The sequence below is a fragment of the Tetranychus urticae genome, chromosome 3 (genome assembly GCF_039701765.1).
Source record: "Tetranychus urticae isolate SD_2017Ah chromosome 3, NJAU_TeUrti_SD_1.0, whole genome shotgun sequence".
NCBI classification, from domain to species: Eukaryota; Metazoa; Arthropoda; class Arachnida; order Trombidiformes; family Tetranychidae; genus Tetranychus; species Tetranychus urticae.
Genome location: NC_142960.1, coordinates 24,232,488 through 24,252,275, shown reverse-complemented (window position 1 = coordinate 24,252,275; position 19,788 = coordinate 24,232,488). Strand labels below are relative to the sequence as shown.

At 33.4% G+C, this 19,788-nt stretch overlaps 3 protein-coding genes, 1 long non-coding RNA gene and 1 pseudogene across 6 annotated transcripts; 2 read left to right on the top strand and 3 right to left on the bottom strand.

The window, feature by feature from the left end:
• Nucleotides 1-243: 243 nt before the first annotated feature.
• Nucleotides 244-2,770, bottom strand: LOC149093658 (endochitinase-like). Of its 2 annotated transcripts, XM_089269516.1 has the most exons (8): nt 2,637-2,770; nt 2,350-2,571; nt 2,031-2,293; nt 1,855-1,958; nt 1,612-1,732; nt 971-1,162; nt 546-720; nt 244-385 (listed from the first exon to the last, which is right to left on the bottom strand). In XM_089269516.1, exons 1-8 carry the CDS (start codon nt 2,698-2,700, stop codon nt 264-266), a joined length of 1,263 nt encoding a protein of 420 aa, XP_089125642.1. In that variant the 5' UTR covers nt 2,701-2,770; the 3' UTR covers nt 244-263. The 2 variants fall into 2 exon arrangements, with proteins under 2 accessions (XP_089125642.1, XP_089125641.1); XM_089269515.1 differs by having other exon boundaries at nt 1,855-2,293.
• Nucleotides 2,771-5,754: 2,984 nt separating this feature from the next.
• LOC107365172 (uncharacterized) lies at nt 5,755-6,361 on the bottom strand. The gene is made up of 2 exons (XR_001569370.3): nt 6,199-6,361; nt 5,755-6,092 (listed from the first exon to the last, which is right to left on the bottom strand). It is a non-coding gene; the product is annotated as an uncharacterized LOC107365172 (long non-coding RNA).
• A 2,433-nt stretch (nt 6,362-8,794) lies between these two features.
• LOC107365167 (endochitinase-like) lies at nt 8,795-10,972 on the bottom strand. Its single transcript, XM_015932641.3, has 7 exons — nt 10,467-10,972; nt 10,132-10,394; nt 9,792-9,895; nt 9,599-9,722; nt 9,299-9,493; nt 9,056-9,230; nt 8,795-8,985 (listed from the first exon to the last, which is right to left on the bottom strand). The coding sequence occupies exons 1-7, from the start codon at nt 10,777-10,779 to the stop codon at nt 8,888-8,890; spliced, it is 1,272 nt and encodes a 423-aa protein (XP_015788127.1). The 5' UTR covers nt 10,780-10,972; the 3' UTR covers nt 8,795-8,887.
• Nucleotides 10,973-10,982: 10 nt separating this feature from the next.
• On the top strand, nt 10,983-13,512 carry LOC107365077 (endochitinase-like; annotated as a pseudogene). Its single transcript, XR_016200037.1, has 9 exons — nt 10,983-11,057; nt 11,230-11,437; nt 11,537-11,789; nt 11,847-12,106; nt 12,179-12,282; nt 12,384-12,507; nt 12,591-12,782; nt 13,036-13,210; nt 13,371-13,512. The product of XR_016200037.1 is annotated as an endochitinase-like (transcript).
• A 797-nt stretch (nt 13,513-14,309) lies between these two features.
• Nucleotides 14,310-19,496, top strand: LOC107365076 (vascular endothelial growth factor receptor 1-like). Its single transcript, XM_015932541.3, has 4 exons — nt 14,310-14,624; nt 14,717-14,897; nt 15,381-17,428; nt 17,488-19,496. The coding sequence occupies exons 1-4, from the start codon at nt 14,388-14,390 to the stop codon at nt 18,247-18,249; spliced, it is 3,228 nt and encodes a 1,075-aa protein (XP_015788027.2). The 5' UTR covers nt 14,310-14,387; the 3' UTR covers nt 18,250-19,496.
• Nucleotides 19,497-19,788: the final 292 nt, after the last annotated feature.

Genomic DNA, 19,788 nt, shown 5'->3' with positions numbered 1-19,788 from the left:
CTTTCCGATTTTATTTATCTCAGGTTTTTATCATTGATATTCTGATTTGCAAACGAATCGACAGCGACAATATGAAAGGAAGCGATAAAGGAAGTTAAGCAATTCCAAATGTTACTGTACAGTTCGTAAATAACTTAGTTGATTGTTTTTAAGGTGCATCGAGCAATATGATTTCAATCAAATAGTATATAGGTTAATATGAATTTTCAACTTAATTTGTTTGATTTTTAAAGTCACAATTATTCATAAAATTAGTAAAAATTTTATTGATTATCGCATAAAAGGTATAAAAAGCTGGTCAACTCGTCTTTTTGCATAAGATGAATATTTATCATGTTAAGCAACCAGTTTTTTTGTCCACATGCACCTGTGAAATCGTCCATGTCTGTAAAGAAAAAAATGAAAAACCTTGACAATCAAAGTGCACTCAATTCGAATCCATAATCATCTCATCGGATTAGACAAAAGTATCAGTGAAGGGCTTCATTTCAATAGAGATGAAACGCATGCTGCTAACCCAATAAATAAATGAAATGACAACTAACCTATTGACCAAATCATGGCTCCACCGTAACCTTCATTTTTGATGAACTCCATTTTAGCCGCTAAGCTCTCATCATCTTCATAGCCAACCCATTGATCTTTGTGAAACGCGTAAGGAGCCTTACCTTGAGCATCCCATTTTCTGGTCCATTTTGCCGACTCAATCTGAGTACAAATCTGTGAATCAAAAGGCAATTTATAATGAATAAATGATTTTTGCTGAAAGTTAATGAATTCTTATTTATCAGTTCACGGTTTAATTTCACTTGCATATTTTTCATGTGCCTTGCAATTTGCCATATTTGAAATTGATTGAGTAAAAACATGAACCGATAAGAAGTTTATTAGTTTGTCTCAGACAAAAATTAATCCTTCACTTTGAGACCTTTTGAGATGCAAATTATTATTTTGATATTATTTAACATACTTCGTAATAAGTCAAGAATCCGGGCTCATGTGAATAGTTACCAGCTACACCTAATCCTGGTTGTGTTATCGGTGACTTTTGCGTGTTCTTTTTGGGATTCTTCAGAGTAAAGCTTTTCCCAAAGAAAGGAACACCAACAATCAGCTTATTCTTAGGAGCTCCTGCATCAACCCACATTTTGAGCCCGTCTCTCTATCATGAAAGGCAAATAAATCATCAAATATTATGAGGTGAGACAACGAATTGTTTTGCCGACGAGGGAAGTACCCGAGGTCATCCGAATAAATGTAATATTTTTATCATAAAACAATTAGGTTTTATGAGTATTCAACTGTCTCGAAATCTTTAAATTAAATTAAATTAAAGATAAACTAGAAAAACAGAATCAAAATCTTTTTACATGTAAAGTATGATAATGTACAAACAAAATGAATGAAAAAAAAGGCTCATCGCAATTGGTTCATATGATTGCTTTCACATTGATCTATGCATCGACAATGAATGCCGCTTTACGAATCTTTATACATTTGCTAATCAAAAGATTACAAACTGTATTGTTTGTTAGTAAGACGAATGCAATGAAACACTTATCATTGAAATCGGTTCGGATGACCTCGGGTACCTCCTTGTAAGAAACTTACAACATTTAAAGTCCTGTCAAAAGTATCAAAAGATCTCGGATACAACGGACTGTGAATATCAGCAAAGCCAGTCCAGTTCGATCTCAAATGAAAAGCCATAACATGAATTTGGTCTAAATGTCTGAGCGATTGAGTCCATAATTGATTGCAAGATAGATAAAGAAAATTCAAAAATATTCACAAACTAATTACTTGCATTCCGAATTCAAATCCGAATTGATACTGGATTGTAATAATAATTACCTCGATATTTCATCAACATCATAGCCACTTTTAACGTAACTTTCAACGATCGGAACGATGACAGATAAGATATAATTTCGTTTGACGAATTCTTCTTTCAGTTCCTGTTGATCAATGACAATTAAATGAAAGAATATTCGTTGGAATCTAAAAGTGGGAATGAGCAACGCACTGACCTTCAACAAGTGAGATAAGTTTGTGATATCAGATGGTTCTCCACCTCTCCATGGTACTCCAGGATACTGCCAATCTAAATCCAGTCCATCAAACTTGTAATGATTGAGGAATGATAATACGGATGAAATGAATTGACGTCTTGACTCACTTTTACTGACCATATTCGAGTACTTGACCCCGCTATCAGCCCAACCACCAACAGATACCATAATCTTAAGGTGAGGCCACTTTAACCGCAACGCAGCAAAATCTATAAGTCCTCCTTTTACGCATAAATAACATAAGTCATAGGTTTTATATCAAATTAAATAGACTTACTTAACTCATAATCGAAATATTTATCAAGCGATTTAAGTCCGTTTGTTTTTTCGTCCAACCTAACATATTGATAAACCAAGTGAGTACAAAGATTACCGGGAATGTTATTTATCCCATAACTCATGGGAGCTGGTCGGTAAACTGCCCAGGTAGAGTAATAACAAACAATTTTATAGCCATGATTTCGTGCATTTGTAACGAAAGTCGACTTTTGACTTAACACTGTTAGCAAATTAAAAGCGAAAAGTAAAAAAAACGGTAAAAAATTTGATTATTTCACTTCTCACCTAAAAGGAATACGAATAGCAGTATTTGTCTCATTTGTGTCTTCCAATAAAGTCTGCTATACATTTTTCTTGTAGTTGCTATCTAATAATACGAGATGCAACATGATCTATTATCACACAGCTAGTCTGAAGTTATCACACACATTATCTTTGCGATTTGATCGGCAGAGAATCCTATGGTTGGATCGAATGTTATGTTTGGAAATTTTTTTGGGTCAACTTGAACAACGTTTTTCCATAAAATGACATTTGTTTTTGAATTAGATGATAGACATGGAATAGTCGGAGATTCAGAACGGTCAAATAGAACATAAGACTTGTGATTCAATAGCAAGTAACGATAGGCTGATTTAATGATTGAAATGAAAAGAATTGAAAAAAATTGAATTAGTTTCTATTCTGTGGTGAAGCTTAGATCATAATACAGAACATTTACGTATTTAAGATTCATTCAAAGAATGACCTTAAAATACCATTTAGAGGTTAAATAAACGGATGAATTTGAATCAAACCAAAGTCATATGGTAATTCAATTTGAAAAGCTCACTTTTTCAGTTTCAACTTTCAAATTAGTTGCAATGTAAAATTTGCGACAATTTTAATTTTGGTTAGCTGTATATTAGCATTCACAAGTTTAGTTGACTCTTAATTAGCTGATCAACTGAGTGGTTAAAACAATTCGAAATTTTAGTCAATATTAGCTCTAGCAAGCAGCATATTGACCTCTTCAAAATTGAGCACCTGCCTTGAATGATGCCTGAAACTTAACATGTTTCAATTATAAATCAGTGGTTCAGGTTCTTTCTAACTTCGAAGCCTTAGAATTGTAGTAATCTAATCAAATTTCGTCGAATTAGTTACCTTCAAATAAAACAATAATATAATACAATGTAAAATGAGCATTTAGACCATTGGTATCAGTATTGGTGTGAGGTTCAATACTTATGATACAAGTTTATTTAAACTCTGTTTTACCCTGCTGACTCATTTGGAGCTTTGCACTCAGCGATAGATGACTCAAATGGATCCCATTCAGATGTGAGTTTTGATATTGGCGAGAAAACTATTAGTGTTACACCTGGAAATGCTTGATAAGAGCCATCTGTCATTGGAAAATTAAACCAATTCTAAATATTTTGATTCACATTCATTATTAATACAAGACTTTTCACCAAAATCTTTACTTGAAAGACAAAGTTTGTATGCTTAAAATTATGTTCCAACAATGAACCATCAACTTGGATAACTAAAAAGTTGCCCCCTTCCCTCCATTTTATTGAATACGGATTCTACTTTCTTCTCCAACCTCTTTTTTCATGAATTTCTTAGAGAAATGTATTCTGAGATGAGGTTTTCTATTTTCGATGTAGTTGAATCAGAGCTTACGTGCTGTGTATTTTTTTCTTATCATATTCTTGATTCAAATGATTCTTTTCTCGGTTATGTTTTCTGCTCATGAGAAGTGCCTTTCTTAGCTTAAAGGTAGATGAACTTGTTCAGCACCTCATAAGAAATCATTCATTCGTGTTATTTTTTCAGAATAACCATGGATTCATTTCTTCAATTTAAATTCATCGATGGATCGGCAGGATTGAAATAATTGGGTGTCAATTTGAACTTAGTTTATTATTTTGTGTCGCGTTTCCGTTTAGATTACTCATATGATTCTTATCTCAAAAAGGAAATTCAATTTTTTCATAATGGAGTTTTTAATAGAAGAAATCGAAAAACTCTAATAGATGAACATCGATTTATAAATTTCCTTATAAGTAGTTGAGTATAGTCGATTCTGTCAGTTCATGCATAACTATCGACAATGCAACTGTTTCTTGTTTTCTGTATTTTCTTCCTCAGCTTGAATATAACTTATACTTCAGCTATAATAAATCCTTTTGAATGGATCCAAAGTGCTGACGATTTAGGTCAAAAGTTTTATGGAAGGATGAAAGATACTGCTGGCTGTGTTAAAGGCCATCAATATGGTTGTCGACGGGGCCGCTGTTGGGCTAAATGCGGTGGTTTTGGAAGGATGTTTGGTGCCGATGAATGGTGTTACACTGGAAGACACCATTCTCAAAGCTATAAATATGCCAGATGCAGACGCAAGTCTGATTGCAATCGTTGTTGGAAATGTGCCGGACCATGTTCGCTTTGAGATAAACGATATCTCAATACATTAGTTGATAAATCTGTGTATTGAAGTTGATAATAAATGCTTTTGAATAACTATTAATGTTTATAATGATTTATTGATTTTTATTTGAATCAACTTTATAACCCATTGATAAGCCACTGCTTGGGTTGCGTATAACAACGAAGCTACAATTAATATAAATCACGGATTTTTTATTTTTATTTGGTTTTCAATTAGTTACTAGCAATTTGATAAATCCTATCTACTGAATCTGGAATTTTTCCTGTATCAAGAAAATTCTAACAATCATTCCAAAATTCAAAACGATAAAAAAGAAATTTCAGTAGATTCGAAAGAATGCAATTGATAGAGAATACAGGCCATGTCAGTCAAATAGCTGGTTTTTAATCATTAATAGTATTTTTCTCTGCGCCATAACTCGAAAGTTTTCATCGCATACAGTTATTAGTTAAAGTTTTGTTTTTATGGATGGGAAAGTCAAAAAGGAACAGAGCTGCTTGAAATTTGACAAAGTTGATGAAATTGATGAATCAAATCTCATGTTGAATGATTGGATTTAATTGCAAATTGCATCCATTAATAACTTTTTCTAACCAACCCGCACGCATCTTTCCGATTTCATTTATCTCAGATTTTTATCACTGATATTTTATTCATTTTATACATTTATTTTATTTATCATTGATTTGTAAATGCATCGTGAGCGACAATATGAAATAAAGCGATAAAGGAAGCTAAGCAATTCCAAATGTTACGCTGTCGCAAAATAGGTTTCAAGTTATGTCATGATAACGATCTAAAGGAAACTTTGTATATACGAATGTATTAATAACTTTTTTCAATAAGAAATAACGAAATATTATTCCCCTAAACAATGTTCATTACTATTACTAATAGCACCATTCAAAATACCAGTATAGAACCTTGCACGAAGAAATGCAATAAAGTTAATAAAAATTCATGTGAATTTGCTTTCAAATCTTTATTTATTAGTGTTTCTGTTTATTCATGATTCAAGAAGTTTTTAGATTACTTCATGAATTTAATTTTCAGATAAACATTGTTTGTGTGTTTAATATTCAATGGAATGGTCGGTTTCTAAACGGTTAGGCATCAGCAAATCAATTCAGTAGAACTTAAGATTGATTCAACTCCGAATACTCACAATGCATGTAATAATTAGTTACAGCACTTGTATTTCTTTCCACCGGGACAATCAGAAGTTTCTTTCTCTTCACGTCCATACTGCTTACATCCAACGACAGCCCAATCACTTTTTTGACAGCCAGTCCACCAACAATCTTTGAAGTAAGATATAAGAGGAGAATAATTCAATTGGAATGGGTAATTATTAGTAAGAGATTTAATGGTTAAAATGAAAATTCATAAAAGCTTCAATAATCTTACCTGCGGATACAAAGTAGCCAAGATTCATTGTGGCCAGAACAACGATGATTCCAAAAAGGAAAGTCAAACTGAATAATTTTGCCATATTTTTGCTTCTGTTGATATTTAAGCTGAATAGTCGTAGAAATGATTGATGCGAATTCAAATTGACAGCACAATAAAAGTTCACGTTATGAGCAAACAATGGAATAACATGAGCTTAAATAGTTGATAATAACTGATGGTAATGCGCAGTTTGCAGATTAAGGATCGGTATAGGATATCATTCATGATATTCAGTTCTAATTCATACAGGTAATATATGGCTGTAAATTGATAAAACAGTGAAAGGAATAGTGAATAGTCAGAGTTTGAGAAATCATGGAATTCAGAAACCACCAGAATAACTGATAACATTAGAATTGTGTTACAAAATATTCACATTAAAAACAAAAATGGAGTTTTGGTTAAAGTTCAATAGAATATGAATTGAATATCGAATACTTCTTAATGGTTTAAACTCTGTAAAATTCCAACACATGATTATGAGAACTGATAAAAAATCATACAAACTGAAAGAATCGACATTTTCTGAATTTAAAGCTTTCATAGTATAAAGTGATATTTATGTAAATTCAAAATCTTTAATTGAAAAGTAGTTTGTTTAATCTGGTTAGTTTAAGTGTTAATGGTGAATCAACTAGTTCATCTCAATTCTACCAATTTATCCATGGCAAGATGCTGAGGAAAATAAAATCACAGATCAATCGTGAATCTTCCCTATTGCAAGATTAGATCAAACATTTCATTATTGTTCAATTAGCCAATGAAAAATTGACTTGCATTATTAATTTATTTTGGCTTAATAAATATTCTTGGTAGATGGACAATTATTATTCATCCTGGATAAATACAGTGAATTGTATTGAAAGATATGCGATCCAATTTGCAGAGAGTCTGACGTTGTGAGAATGCATTTCAATTTCAAATCTCACAGTGACAGACTCACTGAAAATATGGCCACTTTAAAGAAAATATTCACAAGGAAAATCAGTGAAATTTATTGTAACTGATTATTCAGTAATCACAGCCGAATAAAGAGTATCTTGAGAAGAGTAAATTACATTTTATGCTCAGCTATTTATTGGTTGAAATGAAAAATGAGCTTCTAAACTACAAATCAAACACTGGACTATCTATATAAAGCATTTCAACGGATGAATGTTTATAGGAATGAAATCTGCCAAATTCTAAGTTAACCTAACCAACCAATCCGTTTCCTTTTTGTTATCGCATTAGTTTCAGGGTGACTAACGCTTCCTCAAGGCACGAGCCTTTTTCATCCTGTAGGCAAAACCTTGCTCAATAAAATGGCTCTGACTCGAGCAACTCTTAGTCCATTCAATCCTTGTTATCTCGGCCGTTTACTTCCTATTCTGTCTAGAGACTGTAATATTGCCAAACTTGAAAACAAAAACTCTTCAGCTTTGAGTTTTTAAGTTGCATGTAAGTTGAACTATTCTGTTCAAAACAAATATCATTTACCAAATACTTTCGCTTTATTTTATTACTTCATTGTTTGAAAGAAACAGTAATGAGTCAAAATGCTGAGATTGTTGTTGTCTTGTTATATTAAAGTCAATGTTTCTTGAATTTTTTATTTTTACAGATTAATCTCAATAAGGATCGAAAAAGTAAGTGCAACAGAAACTTATGCCTTTTTAAACTTTGCAATGGATTCCTGGATTCGACGATTCTGGTGATCCAATGGTTTTGGCGATTTCCAGCCTCAAGAGTTTTACCAGAATTACTAGATAGCCTTTACGATTTTCAGTTCTGTCTCGTATTTCTGGTAAATCTCTCAAGGCTGGAAGTTATAAGCTTCGTTTATCCTATTGATATGAGGATGGCACAGTAACATGGGTAAGTAATATGCTAACAAAACGTAATAAAAAACAATACCTTGGAACAAAAAATGATTCAATTTCAATGTTGCTCGAATGATCACAGCTTTAGCAAATAAAGTTATAAGTTTCGCTTTAAACAAATTTGTTAATAATTTAGATTTGCTCATTTCAAGTTAACTATTGTTAATTACTGAGTGTTTGAGAACCATTCGAGACAAGGCACAAAAATAGGCAAGTCTTTTGGATTAAAGTCCGTCCCTAAACAGGGAATGCATTTTCACTTTAGATTCAAGCATCAAATTTTATCCAAACAGCAATCACTTTTTTGTTTTATCTGATTCTGTTAGGCCGGTTTATGCTGATTGACGGTTCAAGATATTGATCAACTGATCTTTCAATTGATCAGTCAGAGTAGCTTATTATTTTTATGTGAATCAAGAAGATAAAAAAGCATTGTGAGTCATGAAGTCGATATCGATTTGGAAATGAATAATTCACAGGCTTTGTCACTAAAACAAAACAGATTAAAAATTATAATGAAATTGGATAAACTCCACACTCGATCTGGTTCATTAATAATCTTACTTTAAATTACTTTTCATGATTACTTAGCTGAATCTGGCTGCTGGTTCACTCAAATTACTCTCGATTTACTTTGATGTTACATTAGGTGTTGAGCATGGGGCAGAGAGTTAAAAGAATCAATATGATTGAAATCGATCTTTATCGTCAAGCTGTCGTTTAAAAAACTGATGTCGATAATTTTATTCATCGATTGATTAGCAGAATGGAATACAAAATGATCAAGTGAAAAACTTGAGCGTATTTACTCGTAGATGTTTATGAATAGTCCGAAGTAAGATGTTATTTTCCCCACATTCACCTCTGAAGTCATCAAGATCTAGTATTGAAAAGAAGGTAAAGAGTTAAAGGTATTCATTTAAAATGAATCAACTATCATGAATACAAACCCAAAGTCCAAATCATGGCTCCACCATAACCTTCTTTTCTGATGAACTCCATCTTGAACCTTATACTCTCTTCATCTTCATACCCAACCCATTGATCTTTATAATATGCATAAGGAACTTTAGTTTCGTCATCCCATTCTCGAGTCCATTTGTTCAATAAAAGTCCTGGACAAATCTGAATCAAGGATGGGCGATCAGCAAAATTGTACAGATTATTGTTGAACTAGACTAAGTGCTACAGACCTCATAATAAGCAAGTATACCAGCTTCCCGTGTAAATTCACCTGGTCTTCCCGTGTGATAGGTTTTATTAATCGGAGCTTTGATTCCATTGTTTTCTTCGCATTCCAATGTGAAAGTTTTACCAAAGAAAGGAATTCCAACAACTAATTTGTACTTTGGAACACCTAATGAAGCCCAATATTGAAGACCATCCCTCTATGTTAATCAACTCGATTAGTTCATTTTTGTTGATAGATTTGGCGATTTAATAACTGAACGTTATTATGCGAGAAATGAAGAAAATGGTGTAATGAAACTTACAACATTCAATCCAAAAACTTCTTCTCCATCAGTTGATCTTGGAAACAGCGGACTGTGCACATCGACTAAAGGTGAACGAACTCCCCTCAAATTGTAAGTAAGGACATGAAAATGATCAAGATCCCTGAAATTGGAGATGAGTTTGTATTATGATTCGATTCAAGTTGATCAATTTCAACAATTGTGTGCTTACCTCGCCAATTCTGTGATTTTATAACCATCTTGTATTCGAGATGAGGTTATTGGTACAGTCGATGACAAAATATAATTATGTTTATCAAACTCAGTTCGTAGTTCCTGCAATGGAATAATCAAAAGTGTAAAATGATTTTCATTGGCACTTATTCCTTTCGTCACGAAAAATTGCTTAAGATACTTTTTTCAGTTGAATGTTTGACAAGCATAATATTGACTTTTCATATCATGCAATGAACAAGCTCAGTCGATCAAGTTAACTGAATTTGTGAATCTTGTAGGAAAAGGTAACAAGTTTGCATTGAAAAATACCTATTCGCTGGGCGAATAGATCTAACCTTGATTAGTTTTGCAAAATTTTCTTTGTCTTGATAATTTCCTTGATGCTCTGTTGACCCTGGATATTGCCAGTCTAAATCCAATCCATCGAACTTATATCGAGTCAGAAAAGTGGCAACAGATGTAATGAATGATTTTCGTGATTCTCGATCTTTGACCATATTAGAAAACAATGCGCCTCCAACACTCCAACCACCCACAGCTATAATGAACTTTAGTCGTGGCCATTTGGCTCTGAGGGCGACAAACTTCTTGAAACCCTCTGAAACAGAATTGAAATTTAAGTAACTAATAGACTCTGTAAATAGCAAAAGTCAAATCAAGCGCAACTTACCTCTAACAATATCAAATTGATTGTCTAAATACTTGAGTTGAAATGTTTCGTTGAAACCTACAAACGTATAGATCAAATGAGTACACAAATTACCTGGAATGTTGTCAATTGTATAAGTCCACGGAGATGGGCGATAAGTTGACCAAGTACCAAAGTAGCACACTATTTTACCAGAAACTTGAGAGTTCAACTTAATATCTGCTTCTTTGTCAGAAATGAAATAAACAAAGGCACAAATTATAAGGACAAAGACAAGCAATAGTCCTGCAAAGGCACAGAAGCTCAAGTAGGCCAGTTTCTTCATTATTTTCATTGAGTTATCTCGAGGTAAGAATGGACTACTACAGGAATATCATGAGCCTAAGAGATTCAGTATATTACAGTATAAAATACACAGAAATTTATTCTTGCGTTGAATCAGCTCCACCTTTCATATTTTACACTATTATGAATTAAATTGAATGATGTTCGTATCTATGTGTTTGAGCCACTCATCAAAGGAAATTTTTGTTTCCAATGAATCGTAATAGTCCAATCTGCTTCTATAGTTTCAGAGCTCATGAGTTGAGAAAGGTGTTCAAAGTGTTGGACGTGTGCCCATGTATTTCATATCAACCGTTATTATCCAAAAGCAAGACTTTAATTTCCTATTTGATTTGAATGTTGTAGAATTGTGAAGAAATCGAACTTTTTATTCAACTTTCATTGAAAGAGAATAGAATTTTTTATTACTTTTATTATTTATTAATTTTTACTTGATCAGTCGAAAAATGAATGGATGCAGTATTCAGGGGATCAAAAAGGATGTATTCATCAGGATATGTACTCATTGGGTTCATCATTACAATTCAGGGCACAAAGAACAGGATATCGTTTCAAAAAAAGCAATCGATCAGATAAACCAACATATTTAGACCTGAACCATATATTCAAAGTAATTAATGTTTGCCAGAAGAGTTCAAATGGCGGCGGTTAGGTTAGCAAAACTTTCCATTTTCATCATTTTGGGTACGATTAATGCAAGTAATAATTTAGATGAATATTAATTTGTTCTGTTTGTACATTTTAAGGATCAATGGTGCAAGATGCAGCCGAAGTCTCCAATAAAATTGTGTGTTATCTATCGAACACATCCGATGAATTATGAAATTGACGATGTTCCTGGTGATTTATGTACCCATTTGGTATACGCTTATCTTGGTTTGGATGAAAAAACAAATGAAATTAAATTCCCAGATAAGTACTTTGACTACAATGAATGTGCCTCTGATGATATGACGTGCCAGAACAAATCGAGTTCTGAATCACATAGTTTGAATCGAAGTAAGTGACTTACAAATTCCGTTTGACAAATAACAATGTAAATTGTTTACTTTCAAGGATTTGAAAAATTTGCTGATTTACGAGCGAAGTGGCCTAACCTTAAAATTATGGTCTCTGTCGGAGGTTGGCTTGAGAACGGAGCTAAATACTCACTTATGATAAGTGAAAAAGAATCAAGACAAAAGTTCATTTCTTCTGTCATGTCATTTCTAAGCCAATACAAATTGGATGGACTAGATTTGGACTGGAAATATCCAGGAGTGCCATGGAGAGGTGGAGAGCTATCTGATGTCACAAACTTTTCTCACTTGTTGAAGGTCAGTTCATTGCTCCTTCTCACTTCGAGATTTCAACGAATATTTCTTCATTTAATCTGTATTGGTTAATAGGAACTGAAAGAAGAATTCGTCAAACGAAATTACATCTTATCTGCAATCGTTCCGATCGTTGAAAGTTACGTTAAAAGTGGCTATGATGTTGGTGAAATATCGAGGTAATGATTACTACAATACAGTGGAACCTGAATTTAGTTTGTAATGAAAGCGATTAGTTTAATACCTTTTTAAATTTCCTTAATCATCATGCAATCATCAGACATTTAGACCAAATTCATGTTAAGGCTTTTCATCTGAGGACGAACTGGACTGGTTTTGCCGATATTCACAGTCCATTGTATCCGAGATCTTTTGATACTTTCGATGAAATGACTTTGAATGTAGTAAGTTTCTCATGAAGCTGGCAGTAAAACAATTCGTTGTCTCACCTCATAATATTTGATGATTTATTTGCCTTTCATGATAGAGAGACGGACTCAAAATGTGGGTTGATGCAGGAGCTCCTAAGAATAAGCTGATTGTTGGTGTTCCTTTCTTTGGGAAAAGCTTTACTCTGAAGAATCCCAAAAAGAACACGCAAAAGTCACCGATAACACAACCAGGATTAGGAGTAGCTGGTAACTATTCACATGAGCCCGGATTCTTGACTTATTACGAAGTATGTTAAATAATATCAAAATAATAATAATTTGCATCTCAAAAGGTCTCAAAGTGAAGAATTAATTTTTGTCTGAGACAAACTAATAAACTTCTTATCGGTTCATGTTTTTACTCAATCAATTTCAAATATGGCAAATTGCAAGGCACATGAAAAATATGCAAGTGAAATTAAACCGTGAACTGATAAATAAGAATTCATTAACTTTCAGCAAAAATCATTTATTCATTATAAATTGCCTTTTGATTCACAGATTTGTACTCAGATTGAGTCGGCAAAATGGACCAGAAAATGGGATGCTCAAGGTAAGGCTCCTTACGCGTTTCACAAAGATCAATGGGTTGGCTATGAAGATGATGAGAGCTTAGCGGCTAAAATGGAGTTCATCAAAAATGAAGGTTACGGTGGAGCCATGATTTGGTCAATAGGTTAGTTGTCATTTCATTTATTTATTGGGTTAGCAGCATGCGTTTCATCTCTATTGAAATGAAGCCCTTCACTGATACTTTTGTCTAATCCGATGAGATGATTATGGATTCGAATTGAGTGCACTTTGATTGTCAAGGTTTTTCATTTTTTTCTTTACAGACATGGACGATTTCACAGGTGCATGTGGACAAAAAAACTGGTTGCTTAACATGATAAATATTCATCTTATGCAAAAAGACGAGTTGACCAGCTTTTTATACCTTTTATGCGATAATCAATAAAATTTTTACTAATTTTATGAATAATTGTGACTTTAAAAATCAAACAAATTAAGTTGAAAATTCATATTAACCTATATACTATTTGATTGAAATCATATTGCTCGATGCACCTTAAAAACAATCAACTAAGTTATTTACGAACTGTACAGTAACATTTGGAATTGCTTAACTTCCTTTATCGCTTCCTTTCATATTGTCGCTGTCTTGTTCATTTGTCCATCTAACTGGCAATGAATTGCATTCTCATGTTTCATATTAAAAGGTCGAATCGTTTCATCGAAATAAAACTAACGTTATTTAATGCAAAAACTTGCGATTTCTTGAATGATTGAGAAACCATGAAGCTTTATCAAATTGTCGATATACATGCTGTCTATCGACAATTTGTATATATGTATTGAAAGGTTTTATATGATATGATTTAACTCATCTATTACTTTAGGTAATAATTTCTCTTTTGCCCGTTGACCTAACGTTTTCATCGAACCAATCATTAAATTAACTATGCTTTACTAATGAGTAATTTTTATTGCTCAGATTATTCTGATTAGATGATTCCTATAAATCTTTTGACGGATATCAAGTTTTTCCTATAAACTTAGAATCAGATAGAAACAAAATTATCCACAAATTACTGAGAATCTCCGGAATGAGCTATCACAAGTAGGAATATTCAAGGGCATTTCGACTAATGATTTTGTCTATTCAATACTAATCTATTTACTGAAAAGGATTTCCTTTTCCTCGTCTCTTTAACTTATCACAACAACACTGAAACAATATGAAAATAATGGTGCAAGTAATCATCATGTTTCTGTTAATAATAATCGAATAACTATATTTCGATTTCTTATGATATTAGATGTACATTGAACGTCGATTCTCATAAGATAAAATGTTCAGAAATTGGCTGGGATTTGTTTCTTTTTGCTGTTCAGTCTTGGTTAACTCACATCTTTCAATTTCTTCAGAGCCTCCAAACATCCACATAAAGTCCTCTGGTTTATTCAATATTTCATTCAAAACGAATGAATCAGAATCTTACTCACCAATAATACCATTTGGAAGTGCTATCTACTTATGCTGCAGTGGAAATGAACCATTAACATGGAACTATACAGCAAATACTTTGGTGAGTTACTATTATAGTTGGTTAAACTATAAGTCAAAATTAAAATACCAATGCAAATATGAAAAGATTGCTCAGTTTTTATTTCTTTTCAGAATAACTCAATATTTACGGAAACATCTACAAACATGACTGATGAATGCCTGACTGATAAGAAGAAAACAAAGTTTCAAAATAAATTGACGATACTCAATGTAACCTCTAATCAGATCGGTAGATACATTTGCTCTTATCAGGATGCAAATATTCAAACTTCAATTCATTTTCTAATGAATGGTAAGTTCAGCAATCCTTGCTTTATTCTCATGCTTTATTGTCAGTTATGAAGGTTAAACAAACTATCTTGGTGATGATTATGAGGATAATTGAAATGGCGATGACTAAGCTTCCTTCGTTAATGGCTTTCATCTCAATAAACGAATCTTATTCACTGCAAAACAAACAAATACTTTTAAACGAACAGCCATCAACACTGTAGTCGAAGCTCGTCAAAATGAAAATAATACTCATATCCTTAGGGTTTCATGGTTTAACTATTAACAAGAGCAGCAATTATTATATTCATAATGAATTAACCACAATAAAGAGAATGATTTTCCATTGTTAGTCATTTAACTGAAATGTTGAAAAGTAAAAAATTCATTATGAATGATCTAATATGGCCAAACTCATGTAGTTAAATATTGATTACCTGGAACTTTAGTACGTTGTAATATGAGGAATTCTCGTTCTTCTTGTTGTTAATCTGTTTCTGAACAGACTGGTTCAAAGAAGGGCTGATGATAGAGACTGGCAACGGAAGCAATCAGTCCAAGCCACTGGCCTTACCTACACTCAGCATTGCTCAACAAAACACGAGCAAATCATTAATGAATAAATCAGTATCAACTGAACAGCAAACCCATGTTGAGATCATTGGATCACAACGCTTCTTCTCTAAAGGCTCTTCGCATTCACTTAACTGCTATGCAATCGCCAATCAGCCTTTGAATATTTCTTGGTCTTTCTTTCCTTGTAAACGCACATCTTGTAATCGAGTGACTAACTCGAATCGCATAATAGCCAATCGATTCAATGACCGTTTCAATAATGAATCCGATTGGGAAACTAATCAATGGTTTTTACCCAGAAGAGGCGAAGAGTCAATCATAAACTTTTATCAATTTCGATCGGTTTTAAACATAAAGAATGCCTCTCATGACGGTATCTATAGATGCGAAGCCTCCAATAGCCATGGATCCAAACACGCTGATAGGTATTTCATGATAACTAATTCTGATTCAGAAGAGATTCACTTGAGAGTCAATGCAACTGAATACATTGTAGGAGATGATTTATTATTTAGGTGTGAAGCTTCGCCACTGAATTATTCTAAACTCGATTGGTACCAAAGTAAATGTCATACACTGCCTCATAAATTGCCGAATACATCTCGAATAATGATCCACAATCTCAACAATCAGGGTGAAAATTTAGTGAGTACATTGACTTTGATGAAAATCGATAAGTATTCAGCTGGAACTTACTATTGCAATGCAACATTGAAAGTCGATGCGAAAAGCGAAGAATCATCTACAAAAGATACAAACTCTTCTTTGAAGTTGAGCGATTCAGTATCTTATGTCGTTAAGAACAAGAAGATTACCATAATCTGGGCGATTCCACCAAAGTTAATGAGCTCAAACATGAACAAAACTTTAGTCAAATTCGCCCAATCATCGATGTTCGAGCTATTTTGTGCCGCCATCGGAAAGCCTAAGCCTACAATTGAATGGTTAAAAGATGATCAAGTGATAGAGCAGAACGATAGACTAAATATTCATACAGTCGATGACAGTTCACATTTAGTTATCCAGAACTTGAATGTATCTGATAAAGGTAAATATGAATGTAGGATATCGAACAAAGGAGGAACGATTCGACGACAAATATTCCTGGAAGTGGTTGGTAGTTTGAGTAATGCTCTTAAAGTCGTCATCATTTTATTCGTCATTACTGTTCTTGTGAGTTGCACTTGCATTTTTATAGTTTCCTTGGTTGTAGCCCGACATCGAAAGCGCACTAAATACTTGACTGCAGACCTTCTGAGTCCTTCATCAATCAATTCATACAACCCTGATGTACCTTTAGATGAACAGGTTGACTTGTTGTCTTATGATTCTCGATGGGAGTTTCCACCTGATCGACTGAAAATAAAACGAACTCTTGGTGAAGGCGCTTTTGGTCGAGTTGTTCTAGCTCAAGCAATCGGCCTCAGTGAAACTGGAAGAAATAGTCTTGTTGCTGTTAAAATGTTGAAACCAGATGCTGATTATTTGCAGGTTAAAGCACTTATAGCTGAGCTTAAAATACTCATTCACATGGGTCGAAATCTGAATATCGTCAACTGCCTTGGAGCTGTAACTAAATGCCATGAGCACAGTAAACTAATGATAATCGTCGAGTACTGTCCTTATGGCAACTTAAGAGACTATTTGAGGGAACGGCGCAATTTTTTCATTAATCAAGTTGATCCAGTCTCTGGCTTGTATGATCCAAAAATGCAACAATATAGTCAAAAATATTATCCATTCAATCCAACAGGAACCTACACTTCGATGGAAAATTCAACTGCAACAAGTAGTTCCAATTATTATTCCAATAACGATTCAGGTAATGCAGATTGTATCAACTCTGCTGATGGATTCTGTACGAGTGTCACATCTGATGAGGCAGATTCGAGTGCTTCTTTGCAAATCAGTACAAGTTTTTTGATTGCGATTGCTTTTCAAGTAGCCAGAGGAATGGAATATTTACAACAGAAAAAAGTAATTTCTTTAATTATTGTTTTTTTTAATTATTAATACACTTGTTTTTGTTAACACAGTTGATTCATCGTGACTTAGCTGCTCGAAATGTTCTTGTGGCCGATAAAGGAGTCGTTAAAATATGTGACTTTGGTTTGGCGAAAGACATTCAGAAGGATTACAATTACATCAAGAAGGTCGACACTCCATTGCCCATAAAATGGATGGCAATTGAGTCAATTGGTGATCGTCTCTACACAACTCAATCTGATGTCTGGTCATTTGGGGTTCTACTTTGGGAAATATTCACTTTGGGCAAATCACCTTATCCAGGTTTACCTGCGGATCAACACTTCTATCTCAAGTTGGTTAAAGGATATCGAATGGAGAGACCAGACAAATGTCCACAAATCATTTATAAGATAATGACAGATTGTTGGCTATCCATTCCAATTGAACGACCCAATTTTAAACAATTGGTCAACAGATTGGGTGAACTGATCGACGAGTCCATTCGTGATTATTATACTGAACTCGAAACGTTGGTTAGTAAAACCACGATGCCTGGTTACTATGGAGGACAAGAAATGAGCTATTTAGCTATGCGGGGCTCAGACAATGACGAAAAGTGTGTTCAATATACAGCCATGAATGAAAAGAATGAAAATTCTATTCAAGAAAAGTTAAAAGTGGAATCATCTGATAAGCAATCAATGCATTATGACATGGTCAAGGGCCATGAAAGACCAGTCAATCCCATGGAAGTTGTTCCTATGATCTATTTAGATGATAATAATAATCAAATGGAGGATGCAAATTATGTTGGGAACCCTCATGAATAAAAGCTCATTTCTGAAGCTTTATAAATTGTACAATATTGTAGTTCATCACATCACTCACAATTCATGACATTACTGTATCATTACGGTTTATTGATACCTGCACTTGTGAATTAATTGACACGATGATGATCTTATTCTTGATATGCTCCTCATGTGCAGTTTATAAACAGAATCGAATGTTGAATTTAAATCTTGATTGTTAATTTATCAATGACCAACAAAATATTGGTAATCAAAATGAGAAGAAGCCGCAGTTTGATGATTCAAAGTGTTATTTGCATTAATATTGATATTTGCTCGATGAGAAAGTTGTTTACAATTGTTTACTCAATAAATTATCAGATAATTAAGATAAATTTTACTCTATCAGCCGAACTAAGATGTTAATATTGCCGATTTGTTTTAAATTAAAATCCGTTTGAAGCAGAGATTTTCCTTGAGAGAACAATTCGAAACACAATTAAATTGGTGGCTTTGGTATTGAATACAAATTTTATGGTTTAACTCATTTCTATTTTAAAGTTTTTTGTTTAGTTGTATACTCAAGCTCATGGAAGCATCGATGAATTGTGATGGAATTGCGACGGACCTTAAAATCACAGATTCAGATTCCTCAGCAGAACCAGCAACAGCAGCCAAAAGTAATAAAAGATGTGCCAAGATGTCAACATCAAAGTCGTGCTTCAAACAACTAGAATTTGAAATGAAAAAACGGCGGATACTGATGAAGGAAAAAAGCAAAAGATGGGCTCGAAAAAGTGAAGTCGACTACAGCTGGACTTGTGTACTGCAATATTATTCACATATACAACGGATTGCGAATTGTGTCGATAAAATTTTACCCTTGATCAAGGATGATCTATCAATAGGCTCTCGTCATATCATTTGTTGCGTTTGTTTTAAGCCATTCACTCGTTCTTATTGGCAACAACATGTTATTAGCAAACATTTCTATCGACTATACAAGTGCATACATTGTGATCACGCTTCTTCTATAGCGGACAATTTAAATAGACACATGAAAAGAGCTCATGATTCTAGCACAATTACACCTTCACACGTATTGATTGAAGAGGAATCAAGTGAAGACGATTGTGATGTAATGTGTTGCAATCCTGATAGTCAAGGGCCATGATTTGTTTTAAAATATTGCGATTTATGCGCCTTGTACTTTGGTGAAAATTATGCTTAACAATCAACTCATAAAACAGTGTAAACAATCCACAATAAATATCGCTTTCTTGAAATAGTTTTTTCTGTGATGATTCTCCCGTTCGTGCATTTAAGCAAATAAGCTAATACATGTATCATTATATGAACATGATCTTGTCTCTTTTAGATGATTATGAAAATAATGCAGAATTCATATTGAAAGTGTTCCAAAGCCCAGTTCCAGTTACAATATCTTGATAAAAGTGAAACTTGTAGCTTAATTGTTGTAAATGAATTTAAGACAGTTACGCGAATCACCATTTTACATTCGAAGTTTATATTTCAATATTTGATGAAATAACAGGACTTCTGTTACTATTACTAAAA